General features: G+C 34.5%; 2 protein-coding genes across 13 annotated transcripts in view; one reads left to right on the plus strand and one right to left on the minus strand.

Moving 5' to 3' along the window:
* LOC119576290 (coatomer subunit alpha-like) overlaps window positions 1–6011 on the plus strand; it is a 57881-nt gene extending 51870 nt beyond the window's left edge. For 2 of the 3 annotated variants that reach the window (XM_037923892.1, XM_037923894.1), the window contains exons 13-22: window positions 1–106; window positions 287–520; window positions 2131–2373; window positions 2512–2643; window positions 2729–2879; window positions 2970–3199; window positions 3822–4016; window positions 4116–4220; window positions 5085–5384; window positions 5517–6009. The exon at window positions 1–106 is cut by the window's left edge and continues 74 nt beyond it. In XM_037923892.1, the coding sequence (XP_037779820.1) occupies window positions 1–106; window positions 287–520; window positions 2131–2373; window positions 2512–2643; window positions 2729–2879; window positions 2970–3199; window positions 3822–4016; window positions 4116–4220; window positions 5085–5384; window positions 5517–5753 (1933 nt within the window). In that variant the 3' untranslated portion in view covers window positions 5754–6009. Of the gene's footprint in view, window positions 107–286; window positions 521–2130; window positions 2374–2511; window positions 2644–2728; window positions 2880–2969; window positions 3200–3821; window positions 4017–4115; window positions 4221–5084; window positions 5385–5516 lie in introns of all 3 variants that reach the window. The other variant, XR_005229046.1, reaches the window with a different exon arrangement.
* Window positions 6012–6264: 253 nt separating this feature from the next.
* The window catches only part of LOC119576291 (katanin p80 WD40 repeat-containing subunit B1-like), a 139145-nt gene continuing 126041 nt past the window's right edge, over window positions 6265–19368 (minus strand). For 2 of the 10 annotated variants that reach the window (XM_037923901.1, XM_037923895.1), the window contains 9 exons: window positions 18419–18472; window positions 15261–15438; window positions 14111–14224; window positions 11583–11708; window positions 10999–11425; window positions 9472–9731; window positions 9274–9348; window positions 9051–9170; window positions 6265–8939 (listed from right to left, as the gene is read on the minus strand). In XM_037923901.1, coding sequence (XP_037779829.1) covers window positions 8807–8939; window positions 9051–9170; window positions 9274–9348; window positions 9472–9731; window positions 10999–11425; window positions 11583–11708; window positions 14111–14224; window positions 15261–15438; window positions 18419–18472 — 1487 coding nt within the window. In that variant the 3' untranslated portion in view covers window positions 6265–8806. The remainder of the gene's footprint in view (window positions 8940–9050; window positions 9171–9273; window positions 9349–9471; window positions 9732–10998; window positions 11426–11582; window positions 11709–14110; window positions 14225–15260; window positions 15439–18418; window positions 18473–19368) is intronic. The other 8 variants (XM_037923903.1, XM_037923896.1, XM_037923897.1 and 5 more) reach the window with 7 other exon arrangements.

Here is a 19368-nt window from a genome sequence, read left to right on the forward strand (position 1 = left end):
CAATTCAGTTTATTGCCTTGACCGTCAAGCAACTCCAAGGATTCTGACCATCGATTCAACTGAATATAGATTCAAGCTGGCCTTGGTCCAGCGTAAATATGATGAAGTAAGATAGTTTTCCTTACCAATATCTAATCTTATGAACAGAAGTAAAATGAGAAGCATAACTATTACAATCTTGCTTATCAGCAATGTTGAAAGGCAGCTCTTTTACCAGCAAAGCTGATTGTGTTATGGTGATTATAGATATCACAATAAAGAACTAATATATTGATTGTTCCTACAGGTGCTGCAAATGGTAAGAGGTGCCAAGCTGGTTGGACAGTCCATCATTGCCTACCTGCAGAAGAAGGGTTACCCAGAAGTGGCTCTCCATTTCGTGAAGGATGAAAGAACCCGATTCCTTCTTGCACTTGAGTGTGGCAACATTGATGTTGCTCTTGATGCTGCTAAAGCTCTTGATGACAAAGGGTGCTGGGAAAAACTGGCTGAACATGCTCTCCTTCATGGAAATCATCCTGTAAGTTTTCATATGTCAAATTCTAAATACTTCTTGTAATAGTATTGATACCAGGAGATTGGAGAGGATGGAGGCAATTTTGGAAGAGGAGAACTAAGTTTTAGCTTCATGAAACATGCTATGTAGTACCATAATCACTGTCAGTACATTTCAAGTCAGAAGAAGAAAGAAATGGGAAAGCACAACTGTGTGATTGGCTCAGACAGAGTAGGTCATACAAAGGGAGTAGAGTATGAAGGTTTTGGGATGATATCATGGGTGTAGGTGAAGGAAACCTGCCAAATAGTGTTATATATTTTGTGGACTCTGCGTAGCTCTCTTATAAGAAGAAAAAGTTCTTGACTGGCTATCCACAATTGTGGCAAACAGGACACAGTCCTGCCAAATAGAACTTGGGGGGGGGGGGTATGTTATATGTAGAAACTTAACCCAACGGGGCTGGGTATCAGAAATCTGTCAGCGTCATAAACTCTGGTAATTTCTGGCAACATCCAGACACTGGGCGCGTGAGTCCACTACATGTAGCTGAACTTCCCACTCCACATGCTCTGGCACGTCGCAGCATGTACAGCTGTACCACGCAGACCAAGCGGTTTGTTGTGTACATGTGACCTGTCAGGAAGGGGTTATGACATAATACTATAGTGCCAGTTGAAATTAGTCCTAATTACTCTTAAATTTGGGTGACATGACTATCACATCATGAAAAAATCTGGGTCGAGAGGAAGGTGACATGAACATGCCATCACGGGAAAATCTAGCTGTAGGCTGGGGTGATGGAAAAGACTCGCCACAAATGCACAAACCTATTGGGAGGTTTATTTTACTCATTTGGTGATTTTGCATTATTCCCATTGATGTACAAGTATGGAATGTAATGTACATGAGCACGGACCAGAAGAGTGCCAGTTCCATGGGGGATGCTCAGCATCAGATTCCTGGCACCATGAGTGGCAACACAGTTGTATTACAGAAACTTAAGTATTACGTAAAAAAAGAATTTTATTGCCAATAACAAATTGTAAAGTATTTTTCTTTGCACAGAGTTGTAGACTACCTAGAGAGATGATAATGATTCTGTGTAAAGAAAAAAAAACTATTAACATCTGGATAAAGCAGATCAAATGGCAGATATAGACATTATGAAATGGCCAAAAATCTAAAAATGCTTATGCATAAAAAAAGTAAATACCTTTGCAAATAGGAGGTATAGCCTTGACACCGCACGTGTTCATGTATGCCCGGCCTACAAGCAGCCACCCAGCAAAGTGGCCTAATGCCCAGATTTTTGGTGATTTGATTGTCATGATGCAACTGGATCCAATGAGTTAATATTCTAACTAGTCTGTTTTGAGTTTCTGTATTTGTCTGGTAGCAAGGTGTTTGCATAAAAACCTTGAGTTTCTCAAGTAATAATTACTTCTTGCTTAACTATACTTACGCCATGCCAAAGACTCATAATAGCTGGTGGGATAAAACCTTGCAAGATAATGAGTGAATTATTTTAATGTTTTGCTCTACCAGATTTTCTTCTCATTTTAAATATCTTCCTTAATGTGTATTCTCTTTGAACTCCACTTTGTGTTCAAGAACCAATTATTATATTGCAGGTGGTTGAGTATTGCTATCAGCAGACCAAAAACTATGATAAGCTGTCATTCCTGTACTTGATCACTGGAAACTTGGCTAAGTTGCGCCGCATGATGAAGATCAATGAAATTCGCAAGGATTATGAGGGTTGGTATGCCAATGCACTCTACTTGGGTGATGTCCCAGAACGCATAAGGGTTCTTAAAGCATGTGGCAAAACATCTTTAGCTCTGCTGACAGCAGTCACACATGGCTATGCACAGGTAATGTCAGAAAGTCAGAGACAGATGAATGAATATCTGATTATATTGTTTATAAGTAGTACTGAATTGTCTTTGTCACTTTTTATGAATTTGTTAAAAAAAAAAACTTTTTTGTAATACAAATATCTTTCCAAACAGGAAGCAGAGTCTCTGGCTGCCCATGTTGAGAATGGAGCTATTCCAGAACCTCTTCCAAGTGCTCAGCTGTTACAACCAGCACCTCCTGTGCAGCCTATGGACACAGCTTGGCCTCTCTTGACTGTTGCAAAGGTGAGATATCTTCCAACAATGTTGATAATTTGCACTGTCCTTATTTAGTCATTAGAAAGCTGAAATAACAATTTTCTGTTGACAGGGCTTCTTTGATACTGCTGTTGCTGGAGGCAAAGCAGCTGGAGGAGCTGCAGCAGCTGCCATGGTGGTAGATGATGCTGGGGACATTGCTGGTGATGGATGGGGAGATGATGATGATGAGAATGTTGAAGATGCTGATTTGGCTGTAGAAGGTAGGTTGAAAGAGCTATGTGGATGTGCACTTAAATTTTTTCTTTGTTGTTAAAGCTAGACTTGTATGATATAATTTAAATTTCCTTCAGGTGGAGATGCTGAAGGAGGTGGATGGGAGGTGGATGATGACCTGGACCTGCCACCAGAACTTGAGGGATCTGTTTCAGCTGGCACTGGTGGATCTGGTGAGGATGGCTTCTTCATCCCTCCACCCCGTGGACACCCACCAACCCATGGGTGGACACAGCGAAGTCAGTTGGCAATTGATCATGTCTTGGCTGGAGCTTTTGAGTCGGCTACTCGATTACTTCATGATCAGGTGAGAAATTATTGTATGGGTTACATTACATTTAAACAAAAGTATTTTAATGGGAAAAGTTGCTTAAACACTGAATGGAATATCTGTGTTAAATACTTGTAAGTAAATTAATAAATGATAGAACAGAAGATGTATTGAAAACCATTCATCTGAAGTTGGAGTGTCTGCAGTATGTGCTTTATGAAAGTCACATTGCATCAGTTCATATTTCACAGACATTACTTTTTTTTTTTTTAACGGTAGGTTCATGTCTGAGCCGCCGTGGTCACAGCATGATACTTAATTGTAGTTTTCATGTTGTGTTGCTCTTGGAGTGAGTACGTGGTAGGGTCCCCAGTTCCTTTCCACGGAGAGTGCCGGTGTTACCTTTTAGGTAATCATTCTCTCTATTTATCCGGGCTTGGGACCAGCACTTGACTTGGGCTGGCCCGCTCACCCAGTGGCTAGGCAGGCAATCGAGGTGAAGCTCCTTGCCCAAGGGAACAACGCGCCGGCCGGTGACTCGAACCCTCGAACTCAGATTGCCGTCGTGACAGTCTTGAGTCCGACGCTCTAACCATTCGGCCACCGCGGCCTTCAGACATTACTATTTAGGTATTAATCGATATCATTCTTTGAAAAGGTGGGAGTTGTGAACTTCGAACCATACCGGCAGCTGTTCCTCTCATCTTATGCCCATTCCCGCTCAAGCTACACTGGTGCTCCTGCGATGCCATCTCTCTTTGCATACCCAGCTCGTAATTGGCGAACTGCACAAAACAAGGATCAATTACCTGCTCTGGGATTAAAGCTTTCAAATCTAATGGATAGACTTAAGGTAAGTTTGTTATTTTATTTAACATCACTTTGGATGTAGATTATTTTTGGTCTATGATGTTGCTGCGTAGACACTAATATTATACTTCTTTCTTTGTAGGAAGCATCTCAGTTGACAACAGCAGCCAAATTTTCAGAGGCTCTGGATAAACTGCGCTGGATTCTACTTGCTGTTCCTCTCATTGTTGTGGATACAAAACAAGAGGTCAGTGTTGATTAATCACTTCTAGGTATTTTTTTGTATTATTGTTGTGCTGTTGCAGAATGTTACAATTCAGCTCTATAAATTTATATTGATTCATTTGTATATGAATTTGAAGTTTAAATCACTGTTGGCTTGTTTATTAGTTTCCATTAAATTATTGAAAATGTATGTGGTCAGAAGTACATGTTAATCCTGTTTTGGTTTGGAAGGAAATGCTTAACCGAAAGCCTCCAGGAGAATTTGGAATTCACTTGGCCTCTGCTTCAGGAATATGCACGGCATACTGAGCTAGAGCCTTTTTGAGGGACCAAGAAACCAATGTAGTTTTTGTTAGTATTACTAGTATAGAAGACAAGATTTTAATATTTTTGTATATATAAAGATGCATGATACTCATTTTAGTTGCTAGATTGTAGTAACCTGATTATCTACATTAGTCCATTTCAATTAATTACACTTGGTGCACTGTATACAAGATGGAATGTGGTTTTATTGAGGGATGAAAGAATTTTATTCTTATGAAATAAGAGATTATATGCAGCTACTGCTACTCCCACAGCTTCAATACTTCCCTTTTATGTAATACTTCAAGGCAGTCACACTGGCAGAGGGCTATATGACAGTGTGCTAAATATTGCCCTTTATATAAAACAATAGCCAATCAGAGTGTGCACTTTCTCTACCCACTTAGGCAATGCCCCAGGGGATGTGACAATGGGCATGAGGGTACCTTACAAAGAACATAAAATGTAATGCATCCAAGATTTTAGTTAGGAGGTGTTTAGGATACTGATTGTAGTTCTGTAAAGGTTCTTAATGTGAAATGAATGATATAGAAATGAATGAAATACTGTCTGTTTACAGATTACAGAAGCACAGAATCTGCTAAGAGTGTGCAAGGAGTACGTTGTTGGTATCAGCATGGAGTTGTATCGAAAAGGTTTGGGTAAGAGTAGTCCAGAAGAACAACAGCGCTCCCTTGAATTGGCTGCGTACTTCACACATTGTGAACTACAACCTGGACACCAGATTCTGACACTGAGAACTGCAGTGAATTTGGCCTTTAAGATGAAGAATTACAAGATGGCCATGAGCTTTGGTCGTCGTCTATTAAATCTTGGACCCAGACCAGAAGTGGCTCAGAATATAAGGAAGGTTGTTCAGGTATGTGATTAACACCATTATTATGGCCTGTAGTTTGAGGTTATGGAATTATTAATCATATTCTCTCTCTGTCTCTCATGTGATAATAGCAAATTAATTATTAAACATGACTGATTTCTCTCTCTTTTACAGGCATGCGAGAAGAACCCAGTTGATGAGATGTCGATTCAATATGATGAGCATAACCCATTCACTGTATGTGCAAGTTCATATGTACCCATTTACCGTGGAAAGCCGGAAGTTCAATGTCCATTGTGTAGTGCATCATATCTGCCAGAGCACAAGGGCATTACTTGCAAAATTTGTGATGTTGCACAAGTTGGCAAGGATTCCATTGGGCTTCGCATATCACCACTACAGTTCCGGTAAACAATCACAGAACAAATGTAAGGTTCTGGCTTGCTGGATCTACAGTCCCCTGTTGTAGAATGTTGAAAGGACCAATTGCGTGGTGTTATGTACCAGTGGAAAGCAGTGTACTTGTTATTTATAGAAGTTGAATTATGTATCTTGTAGAAATTTTAAGGAATTGGTTTACGTTTTCTTCATTTAATTACTTTCCATAAGATAAGCCATATTCCAGGTAATATATTGTCAGTTTTAATAAAAGGATATATAAATTTCATATATATATGATTAATCCCTTTTGGCTGAAAAATGTTAAGCTTATTTTAAGACACATAAAAGTGTAGCTGTTATTTGATACTAATGAAAAAAATGCATCAGTGAAGTAGTAGATTTAATGAGATTTTCATTAGGTGTTGCTTTTCACTTTAATTTTTCAATAATTATTTATAAATATAGGATATCTGTGCATCAAAAAAGAGTAAGAACTTGTTATTAATTAGAAAAATTATACAGAGGATAAAAGGCAACAACAGAAATTAACAATATTTTTATTATCACAAATTATGTACACCATATTATTTACAGTATAAATACTTTCCATATCTTGTCACTTCATTATGACAGATCAAGATGTTAATATAATGATAAAACCAATAAGTGTTATTGTCACTTCCATCAAAAAAGACTGATATTGTGAAAATGGATATACAGGAATATGAATGATACTGTTCACTTACAGACACACTATCAACAGATCCTTTTCATAAAGCATGCTAAACTATCATACAAGTGAAAGCACTGTAAAGAAAAAAAATTCTTTGAAGCAAACAAAACACTTTTGAGATCTATTTTTAGCCATAATTACTGTGAGCACCAACGATTAGGCATTTGCAACCACATATATCCATAAAAATAACAGAAAGCATAATCAATATTTCATCAGAACTGAATGATAATGTGTAAAATTAATAAACAAATATTGTTTAACCCTTCAACACAGCCATTACTTAAGGTTAAATAAAAACTTATGCTAACTTATTTGGTTAAGTCATTTTGTTACTTTGGAATGGGTGTAAGTTGATGTTAACTTGTGTAACAACTTGGCCTAATCAGCAGTCATTTAAACACGTGCCAACATGGGATTTTGATGATGTTATGGTGAAGATGAGTACCTTTATTACATGGATGGAATTATACTTAATGAATGTCATCCAGCATTTCAAAAGCATTTTTAAAACCTGGTTACTTAACCATCACACTGAGATACCTGCAATTTTTTAAAACAAAAATTAAACAGTGCTATGTTAACTGAATTTATATATACAAAGTTTATTCCTTTATTAATGCTTATAAAACATAACTCTGTAAATGTATATTGTATATATCTATAGCAGGCTATCCAGTTACATGCAGCCATTAAAGTTATATTAAATTATCAAAACCAAACAGAATGTTATCCATTTCACTTAAGGAAAAAAACAAAGGCACAGGACTACTGACTGCAAAAATAAATAGCTGAAAGCAAGCATTAAATATACCTTTATTTGACCCATGTGCTGGTGCACCCATAATGGCATCTGTTGCGATTCAGTAGAGCACAGTTCCTTCCTTAAACATTGCTTTCCATCACTAGAAAAGCTGTGACATTTTCAGGATTTCAGAAATAGTAAAATAATATCACAAACCTGGAAAAATACCTTTTCAAGCAAATGTTCTAAAATGAATCCAGTAATGATATCAGTCATCATTGCCTTATTATCCAGCTTTCAAGAAATATGATTTGCTATGTTTACAAAAGAATGTGATCTTATGTAATGCTATTTGGCACTGACCCTACCATGGGATCATAGGGTTAGAGCGCACCAAGACACAAATTCTCATTCACCTTTGAGCAGAGTTTCAACAAGCTCAAACCTAAATTTTTGTAGTCTTTTTCTTATTTCTGAAGGAAAAAACACTTATGCTCATGGGGTGGGTCAAGAATTTATGCCCAAGACTAGAAGGCAAGGCGGGCAACATGGCTCTGTTACAAAAGGGAAAAAATAAAGTCAATCCAGAAAAAAAAAAAAAAAAAAAAGCCTCTAGAGTTACAAGGATGGTTGTGATTCCTGACTGTAACATCATGCAGGCCATGATTTACAAATTAACAAGTTATACAATGTACTTACTAGTACTTTCCCTCTGTAACACTATTTCAATGATAATTCACCCTAAATGAGACAAAGTAATGGCCATGTAGTGTACAAGCTGTAAGACAAGGTCATAACATTGCTAACAATGTTGACTCTATCATACTTATTATATGAAAACATCAATAACAAAGAAGTCTGGCTAATGAGAAATCCTTAAACTTGCTGGTTACTTGTATATGAATGTACTGAAGAATGATAATATACCATTCTCATTAAAGACCAATAATCATACAGCTTGCATAATCACACCCTTGAAAATGACATGGCCACAAAAGGAAGGGAACATGTCTGATACCATAATATTGCATATGACTGACTACCTCTGCTCTATCACATACAGACTTGAGTAGGAAATGAGAAGGCACAATTAATGATCTACTCATACATCTGTACGAAACTTACTACACCTCATCACTGTATAATGGCCAGAGACAACACTGACAAACACTTGAGAATGGAGTTTGTGATTTGCTCCAAGATGCTCTCAGTCGAGAGAATCCCATTTCTTAACTTCATTTATTTTTTCTGTCTCTTAATATGTTTATATTACATAAAAAAAAAAAGTTATGAAGCACCTACATTCATTACTAAAGTGCAATTTTACACAATTTTTTTTAGATAAATGTTTCCATTATGTTCACCAAAATTCTTGTTCTCAAGCATAATTTGAGTATGTTACCATTAACAAGCACCTATTTTTTCTAGTATGGTGAAGGATAATCAATATAATTCCCTTATCCTTGTAATCATGGTTTTCTGGGCATGATGATTTTCCAGAAGCAACACTAATGCAAGAATGACGAAGATCTTTTATTCTCTCTCTCATTCAGTATATATGCAAGACTAGTCTCCCCCCCCCCCTAGAAAAAAAGGAAAAAAAAGTTATTCAAATGCTTGCATTAAAATTACTAGCTCTCGATACATAGGTCCTAGCTTCCCTGGAACAGTTTGTCGTTTAAGGAGGAAGGCTCGGATTGACATCATGTGGTTGTAGCATTCTATACACTTATTGTACCTGAAAAAGAATTACAGGTGTTATTTACAAAATTTAAAAACATGAAAAGTAATAACAGATACAAGACACAGCTAGTAACAGACAAATACCATATTACCACAAAGATCTTACCTTTCCTCTCTTGATATATCGACTCCTACTGAATGTATTGGACCAGACATATTGGACTTGATCATAACAGCGAAGTTCTTTATCATGAGCTTCAGAGCATTATAACCACAGGTTACATACCTGAAAGCACCAAATGAGATAATTCTTGGAATTGTAAAAACTAAATAAAATACAGAAAATGTGAATCACTTTTACAAAAGAACAGAAACTAAAAGCAACTTACATTTCATATTTACTTTGCAGCAGAAGACTTACAGGTGGTAATAGAGCTGTTAAAAGATCCAAGTTCCATATTGACCTGCAAAATATTGCAACAAAATTAGAGCAATGTTTGATACATTCTTAAGGTGATAATATCAATAAAAAAAAATTATGCCAATTTTTTCATACACCTTTTCCGTAAATTTAAGAAAATGCTTACGGTCTTAGGTTAATAATTCCAAGAAGATCAACAAGTAATGCTTGGTCTCCAGAGTTCAGTGCATGATCTACAGCTGTTTTTAAGTCTTTTGTCTGCCACAGTTTGTGTGTAACTTGTAGCCCCCTTGTCCGGGCAGATATGACAGACATCATGGAAGAATGACCACGCATAATACTAGATAAAACTTCTTGTTCTGACATTTCATTTCCTGCAATACCAGTAACACCATTGCTGCCAAACCCTAGTCCACTCAGCTTGTTCTGTTGGAGAGAGATTTGCATTGTATTAAGAAATAAAACTTGATAATGAAATTACATATACACATATCCTATATATTTTTAAAAACAGATGTAAAAATCATTAACACTAAGGGGGCTATTCTGGGAGCAATGAAAGAAAGTCTGGGTCATTAATAGTTACTTTGTTTGCTGAGAACAATTAGATAAAAATATTTCTATCTTACTGATTTTCCTCCCTTTTATGTATATTAATACTGAAAAAACAATAATAATAATAATTTCATATGTTACAATACCATTGGACAGACATAAAAATTGTGCATACCCAGACTATTTTTCCCAATACAACTTCACTTTATTTTGTCAATTTTCTCTCTCTCTCTCTCTCTCTCTCTCTCTCTCTCTCTCTCTCTCTCTCTCTCTCTCTCTCTCTCTCTCTCCGGGAAACTCCAGCCAAAGTTTACAAAAACATATTTTGTCAGCATTTAATTGAAACTTTTTTGCTCAATTTGCCATATGTTAAGAAAATTATTTAATACGTTTTTTTTTTCTTTATTTCACTTTTACTCTATGGTAGATTTCCACTTCCCATTGATTGAGAATACTCAAAACCTAGTTTCAAAAATGTGTGTGCATGTGCGTGTGCGTGTGCGTGTGCGTGTGTGTGTGAGTGCAAGTCCCTGTGTGTGTGAGTACAAGTGCCTGTGTGTATGTGTGATTGCCTGTGTGTGTGTGTGACTGCCTGTGTGTGTGTGTGTGACTGCTTGTGTGTGTGTGTGTGTGATTGCCTGTGTGTGTGTGACTGCCTGTGTGTGCATGTGTGTGTGCGTGCATGTGTTGCATGTTGTGTGTATTGTGCACTGTGCACTGTGTATGAGTTAGTGTGTTGTGTGTGAAAGCAAACAAATTACCATACCTTCATGCAACAAATGGCAAAATATAGATAAAATGATAAAGACTTTGATAATACTCTAATATCCGAGTTACAAAAATAAATGATGCGAGAAAATAACATGGTTTTCAGTTTTCTAATTTTCCAGGACATGTTTTTTCTACTTCCTTAGTAAGAAATTTCTCAATTTCAGATGAAGTAATGTCAAATGTGATTATATCATTAGAAAAACATTTTGGCATTAAAAGATACATGATCATAATACAAAATATATATATTATATATATTTTTTAATTTGTAGCAAGCAAATAATTTCTACGGCAAAAATTTGATTTTAACCCCCTTCAGGCATGGTCCTTTTGACACATTCAAGATGCTTGAAGTTATAATACTTACCGGTAAAAAGTCCTCAAAGTTGATAGTTCCATTATCTGTTGAGTATGATGAGCTATATTCAATGTCATTCATTTTATCTTGACTATAACCATAATCTGGAGGTTCCTTGGGTGTTCCCATATATGATATATCTGGACTGATATTCTTGGGAGTGTTTAGATATGACACATCAGGGCTCTGAGGTCCATGAACCCTTGATGAAGGCTTTACTAAGGCTGGCCGGTCCATAGGCTTGGAATGAGAGGTAAGGTCAGGTTTCGATGAAGCTTGTGTTCGGTTAAGATTCGTAAGATCTGGTCGAGGAAGCTGTGGTAAGTGTGGTGCTGAATCATGGTATGCTGGTGATGAGACTGGAGGGCCTGGTGAAGAGGACTGTCTCACCAGGTAAGGTTCAGATGGGCTGTGCCTGATAGCATACCTGTCAAAACTAGAAACAGTTAAAATAATAGCAATAAATAAAATAACCAAAATAAAACAGATGCCATTAATTCCTGTTAAAACCATGATCTTGCCACACTTCTAATACAATTCCAACAATCTGATATTTACTATAACACAGTACTGATAATTAGAAAACAGCCAACCTATTTCCTTCTGCTTCATGTGAAGAACTGGAAGGCTCTCTTGAATCTCTTCTACTCTCAGATACTGCACGAGCTCTGTATGGTTGACTCAAGTTAGGGCTTGCATTTCCACTTAGTGAATAATCCCTGTAATATATAATTTAAATAACTGTAAACAATCCATAAAGATGACAAACCACAAAGCTACCTTCTGCTTTCCTCACAGACCCATTTCACACTGCAAGTCCTGTCTCATGTATTTACAACTCATAGAGCAAATGTTATTGTTGACGTTAGTGTCATATTACCCAAATTTGCTCATTTCTTAGCATTTGTTAATACGGTTATATGCTACATCTCTTATGAACTGCACAAGAGGGTCAGTATTAAATAAAAATTCCAAGCATAATAAAAATAATAATAATAATAATAATAATAATATACAAAACAACAGTAATAGCTAGTAATGTCACAATTGGAATAACAATGACTATTAATCAATAATTAATAATATTTTAATATCAACTTAATAACTTAATAATAATAATAATAATAATAATAATAATATTAATAATTAATAAATATATATTATAATAATATTAATAATAATAATATTAATAATAATATAATATTATATAATAATTAATATTAATATATATATAAATTTTAATAATAATAAATAATTATAATAATAATATATTAATAATAATAATTATAATATAATTAATAAAATAATAATTTAATAATAATATAATAATATAATAAATAATAATAATAAATAATAATAATAATAATAATAATAACAACAACAAAAATAATAATAATAACAATAATAAAATTATTACTAATAATGACAATAATACCAATTAAAGACACTCAGGAGTAAGACTAACAAGAAAATCATGAGGAGGAGGTGGAAAACAAGAGGGTCTGAGAAAGAAGAATTCCTGGGGTTACCATTCCTTCTGTTTTATAGATATAAAAGAAGTACTTGCTATTATGCAGTACCATTTAAATCAAGTACATGAAAAGCTAACATTAAAAACCAATGATGGTTCCCTTTTGTTTTGAAAAACTATTGCAAACCTACAAATTGAAATAGTTAACATTGTACTATATGCATGCATGTACTCAAAATATCACAAAGAGGTTAATAGTGAAATTCTAAGTCACATGGAAAATGTCAACCTTATGTGTTGATTATATACAGTGTAACTTGTACAAATAATAATATATACATAATACTTATTTCTTCCTTAGTTCCAGATTGACAAAACTTTTTCTCCCTATTCACTGTGCATATGTTATCCTACAGAAAAATAAACTCACTGTAATTAACCCTTTCCCGACGGGTAGTATTCATAGTGGCTCAGGCCCCTCTGTCGGGGGTTTATATCATTGCCCTAGCATGCGCGACCGCTCATGCCAAATACCAGCATCCCTTGCCATTTCTTCGTAATACTACTATTTTTGTTGTTATATAGACTCCATAGTTGATCATTATTTGCTCTATAGTCTGAATAAAATAAGCAGTGTGGGGCATCATGGAGTTGAAATCGTAGGGTGTTTTTTTTTTTTTTTTTTTTTTTTTTTTAGTAAAAATGAGAAAGTGTTAAAAACAACTTGATCACACTTTCAGTAGCAGAAAAATAATGTTTTGCCATGATTGTAACAAAAAAAATCTCATGGCATGTCCATACATAAAACATGGCATGTATGTACATGCCCCCAGCAGATAGTCCAGCCATGCCATGGCATGTGCGTACATGCCACCCGTCGGCAAAGGGTTAAACAAATGCATTCCCATTTCTTAATTTCATTAATAAATAATTTACTTTAATAAAGGAACAGATATTCAAACTTGTATACCTGTTACACCTCTGATTCTGTAAGTTGTTTGAAATAATTCACTTCCATACACACTATTCTGACATTTTTTTTTTTTAAGAAAAATCTTGGGACTAATTTTCTACCTAATAAAAAAAGTAATTTTTCAGTTCTCAATTTCATTTTTGTAGATACAAAATGTTCATTCAGCATATATTTGCAGTCTCTTTTCTTTTTCTATTAATACATTTTCCTTCGTACTCATGCCAATGAGTGATGATGACAAATATTCCCTTATTCACAATAACTCACTTATTAATTCAATTAAGGATGAAGCATTCCTTGAGGCACTGATGGAACTTTAGACGAGTAATTATACTCCACAAGTCTTCATAACATACCCAAAGGTGAGCCTCATGATAATGAACAACTAATTCACAAAGACTACCTTCTTTCTCTGAACATTCCTATACTAACCACTAATACATTTCCAAACCTTGGCTTCAGATACATGCTAAAATTTTAATTACTATACTGTGGTACTAACAACTACTTCTGGGTGCTACATCTGACATGCATCAATAGGGTAGGGTAATTTATAGGTTATGCAACACTGGACTTGTAGTGAAGGCATAAGATCACAGGCTAACCAGTCCAAGGCTACCATGCCAATTATCAAGACAATAGAGGATGGGTAATAGGAACTCTTTCCAAAAGGTTACCTGTGGGGGGAGACGTAGCTAGACTGTTCCTGGGAGGATCCACGTCTCTCAAAGAGACTTGGAAAACTGGTGGAGTGTGAGGGAGGAGTCTGTGGCTGGTTACCATTGTCATATCTAAAGGGGTATTGACAGTTTTGGAGATATTAATTTAGTACTTTGCCTTTTAGTGATAATAGTTTTATGATAGTTAGGTAAAATATATGTTAAAGTATTTTAACTACAACAATCAAAACATTGGGAATAATTTGGACGATTTTATTGGTATTTAAATGTACGGGAATGATCCATTTTCAAATTGAGTTTACTATCCATCTCCTGTCTTTCTAAATTCAATATAGACATTCATATTCATCTTTTATACAGTAGGTGGCACTTCAAATTACTTTTATGTATAACCTCCACCACACTCACAAAGCCTAATCTTACAGGAATAAAAGTAGCTAAATCACTATTCTTTCTGAGAAATATTCTAGCTAAATTGCTTTCATTATTTCCATATTCCTTAAAATAATAATAACATTCAACAACTATGCATTCTGACAGCTGCTTTCATACCAAAAGTATCTTAAGGACTGTTTTTTCATTGCTGCTCATAAAAATGCTGCAAGACAACTAACATGTAGAACTATATTGTACACAGCAAAGTAATTCTCCAATTCATCTTTCACTCACACACTCACACACACTCACTCACACTCACACACACACCACACACACACACACACACACACACACACACACACACACACACACACACACACACACACACACACACACACACACACACTCACTCACTCACTCACTCACTCACTCACTCACTCACTCACTCACTCACTCACTCACTCACTCACTCACTCACTCACTCTCAAAAAAAAAAAAAAAAAAAAAAAAAAAAAAAAAAAAAAAAAAAAAAAAAAAAAAAAAAAAAAAAAAATATATATATATATATATATATATATATATATATATATAATATATATATATATATATATATATATACATAATAATAAATAAAATAATAATGACTATATGAAGATACTATTTCTGAATGATTTTAAAGTAAATCAATACAAATAAAAACAATCTGACAAACATCCAACTCATTAAAATCAATATGCCAGGGTACCACACATTTACACAAAATACAGACCTTGGAGTGATAATTTCTCTTGGGGTTGGTATAGGCCTCGGCAAATGTGACACAGTGTGTGATGACCCTCTTCGTGTTGAGTCAGGAGTTGAAGGTTTTGTAGTTGGTATTGGCATAGCTCTCAAAGGCTCAGGACGAATGACATCAGGACTGGTCATAACTTGAGGTACCATTGGATCTGCAATGGAAATAAACCAATAACATGTTATATCCTCTAGAAGGCTGAAAAGAATAGTTATCCTGTAATAATGCTAACCCCAAACCCTCAGCATGTTCACAAGATCAAAAGATCTTATCTTGGAAGATTCCTTCTCATTGATCTTGTTCCTTACTATTCTTTTTTTTCCTTTTCTGGTAAGGAGGGGGAAGTGCCTCACTCCTCATGAGGTGTATGACTGAATTTTTAAAATGAGTGCAGATGTGTTTCCATTTTATATGTATCCAATATACTTTTAGAAATTCCTCAATCTTTCTTTATGCATGCAACATCCAGAACAGATTTTCATTCCATAACATAGACAATAAGAGAATCATAAAAAAATATTGTACATTTAATAAACTTTCATTACCAAAAACCTAAAGCTTTTTACTTTTCTCTATTTCTAATTTATTCGAACAATCTTTTTATCATTCTATGACTGGCCTTCAATGCTAGTTAAGATAACCATGGCTGAAAGACTATTTTTTCAAGCAACTTAAGGTGTCTTTTAATTGTCTGATTTGTAACTTTCAAGGAGTTTCATGACCATTCTCCCTAAAAAATAAAAATATGTCAATTCTACTTTCTAAAAATTCAGAACATTCACATGAAATTCTTTGTACACAGGCACAATAGTAAAATATATTTCTGTTCTCTTCATGAATGGAATCTAGAATACTATATACATTACATATTCCACTGAAAATCAAAGAAGATAATGCATCCACATTATCTTCAGACAAAGCTAAGGGAGGTCTAGTGGACAAGCACATCAACTCCTAAATGTTCTTATAATCTGTGGTTGAAATCATTCTTGCCTCCTGGGCAAAAAGGACAAATTACTACCATTTACAGTGTATTGATTAATCTGTATTCACAATCCAAAAGGTGGTGATTGTGAATTTTTACTCTTATAATTTAATCATTCAAGATAGGATTTTCCCACACCATAGCGAGCCACATACCAGGCTAAAAAGAGACTAAGCCTACAACTGTTTATCCCACACAACTTAAAGCAGGCTCAATCACAGGTGGCATGGGTACTCGCCACCCAGCTTCTGACCCAATTAGATGTCATACAGTAGGATGGGGTTAAGAAACAGAATGAAGTCTATATTAAGCATCAATTTCAACTGTAGATCATAAGAACATCTTGTCATAGATTTCATTCCAGTTAAATGACTTTAATTTAAGCTATAGATCTAAATTGGTACAAATAATATATACAGAGCACTGAATATGATCATCTTCACTGCCCCATATATACGAAGACATCTGTGACTTCCTGGAAACTGCAGTTAATCTAAAATGCTTTACTTGGACAACAAAAATGAAGGATAGATATATACATAAATACATATGGTACAGCAGTAAAGCCATTCTCCACCAGCTTGGTTATTTCCCAACTGATCTGTATTTGTGAAAAGAACATGCATAAAATCATTATCAGAAACAATTATCATGCATATTAATAGGAACATGCATGCGAAGCTGTGACATCTGTGCTAAAATTTTTCATCACTTTGCTGGAGGCTGGAGCAGCACCTAGTCTCTCGCAATTCTAAGAGAGCAGGGAGGAGGAATAAGTATTTTTTTTTATGGCATTTCAACATAGGAGTTTTTCTATAACTGGATCAGGTGGTCCCAACAGTAAGCATCTTAAGATATCTGGCTTTGTCTACAGTATTTTCCACGTCATTACTTTTATTAGCAATAATTGGATCTTTTTTGATGACCAATAAATTGTAGCACACTCATGTGATGAGATCTTGCCTATATTCCATTCACATATCTGAAGAAAATATTATATCACATTATACTGAATTCATATAAATCAATTTGGGTAGCCATCTTTCAGGAAGCAGATTTTTAATAATGGTAAAAGATATTAGACTCATATGTATCTCAATGCTCTAATTATCAGAATAAAAACATTACTGTTCTGTATGATGATGGTAATGCAATTAATCCTTGCATACTAAGTTCAATACATAAAATTCCCTATATATTCTCTCTGCTAACCATGAGGTAGATAGTGCAAGCCTAAAGTATATCTAGCACCCTGAAAGTCTAACTAATATCAAGATAAATCACATTATTCATGTAAACTGACAAAATATCTAAGCCTATTCCAAAATCCAATCTCAACATGAGTAAATGAGTCTGTCGTAAGTACTAACATATCCAAGGCCACATTAATCTGCACTGCTTTCTTCCCTTTAATATTGTGGAAACTTAATTAATGCCTTAATTTCAGTCTTTGATTTCTATATTCATCAACTCTTAGGAGTACTCCAGGTTGATTGCTGTACTCACTGTTAGACCTAAATAAGTAAAAGTAAAAACTTCGCTCTCAACTTAATATATTGTAAAATATTATTATTCCTATTTTTTGCATTTTACAAGAAAATTCTATGAAAACTTTTCTACATTGATGAATCTGAACAACTATTAATTTATAACTTAACTATCTACCTTTCATACACATGCAATGAAAGTTTAATATTAATTACCTGTGTAAATAGAAAACTATTCTCATTTCTATAATTTCCATAAGAAAAAGAAAGAAAGAAAGAAAAAAAAAGATTTCTGCAAAAGATAATCACACTGATCAAAAAAGCTTATTTATAACTGAGGGGGAAACTACAAAATACCTTTGGAATTAAGCAAGGATAAAATAAATATCAGAAGGAGGGGAGATGGTCCAGTCATTTTAAATCTTATTTACTATACATGGTTTTGTTTAAATCTTATCTATTTCATATCCCAAGATGCAATGCAATAGCAAAACTGCTAAAGATTTTTAAACACTGCATGAAGTACTGTATCCCTATCTAAAATAAACTAAACAAAATTCTAAACCATGTTCTTTGATATTTAAGTTGCTTCTTCAGGTTCATACATGACCCTTGAAAAGCTACTGTTCTGAAACGATGATGACTGTGAACCATTTACCTACCATTATTATTGTTAATGGGAGGTTTGGGCTCAGGAAGAGGTGGTGTTCTCTGTACTGCAATAAAGGCACAACAAATACAATGGTTATAATAAATTTCAAAACTGGCAGCCATACTATTTACATGTATATAATTGTAAACATATAAGACTAGGAAAAGAAAACAAAAATAGCCACATGTCAGACTTCAATATGAGGGGGGGGGGAGAAAGAACAAGAAAATTAAAAAGTAATAAAACAATTAAATAAATACATTGGCTAGGTTAAGAAACCCTGTCTATTAAAAAAGAAAAAAATCAGTATACTCTGAAATGTGGCACATGCTTTTTTCAAAAATAAAATAGCATTCAGCATTCTGAAAGATACACTGCATACATAATGGTTATGCAACATAATGGACAACATGTAAAAATACAGCAAAAAGAAAACAGGAAAAATAAAAGGAAAAAACAAATGATTATGAAAATATTTTACTAGCAAGATTCAAAGCACTACAGCAAAGATAAAGAAGAAAATTTCTAAATAGATTAATAATAATAATGTAACCAGAGAAATGCAAATGGTTACCTACTGACCATGTGCAAAATTTCTGTGTTGGTGTAGAATATGGTTAAGACAAGAGGATGCAGGTTATTATAGTAACAACAACTTGAAATAATGATAATTGGTAAATCTTAAAATGCATATCCTGCTTAAGGACATGTACATTACTTTGCCTCTTTACCTTCAATAAGACAATCTTTCTTTCTCAATAATTTACTCTCCAAAGATTTAATGAACTCTCATTCTTCTTCTACATTTAGGGCTGAACACAAATAATTTCTCATGATTATTAAGGCATGGATGAAGTATAAAGCTGTTGACATTCTGACAATTAGCTTATTTGTGTATACTTTACTTAATTTGATAAGATTATCACTACTGAGAGAATTAATGTAGTGTAAGGGAAAAAA

Source organism: Penaeus monodon, chromosome 8, assembly GCF_015228065.2.
Source record: "Penaeus monodon isolate SGIC_2016 chromosome 8, NSTDA_Pmon_1, whole genome shotgun sequence".
NCBI lineage: Eukaryota > Metazoa > Arthropoda > Malacostraca > Decapoda > Penaeidae > Penaeus > Penaeus monodon.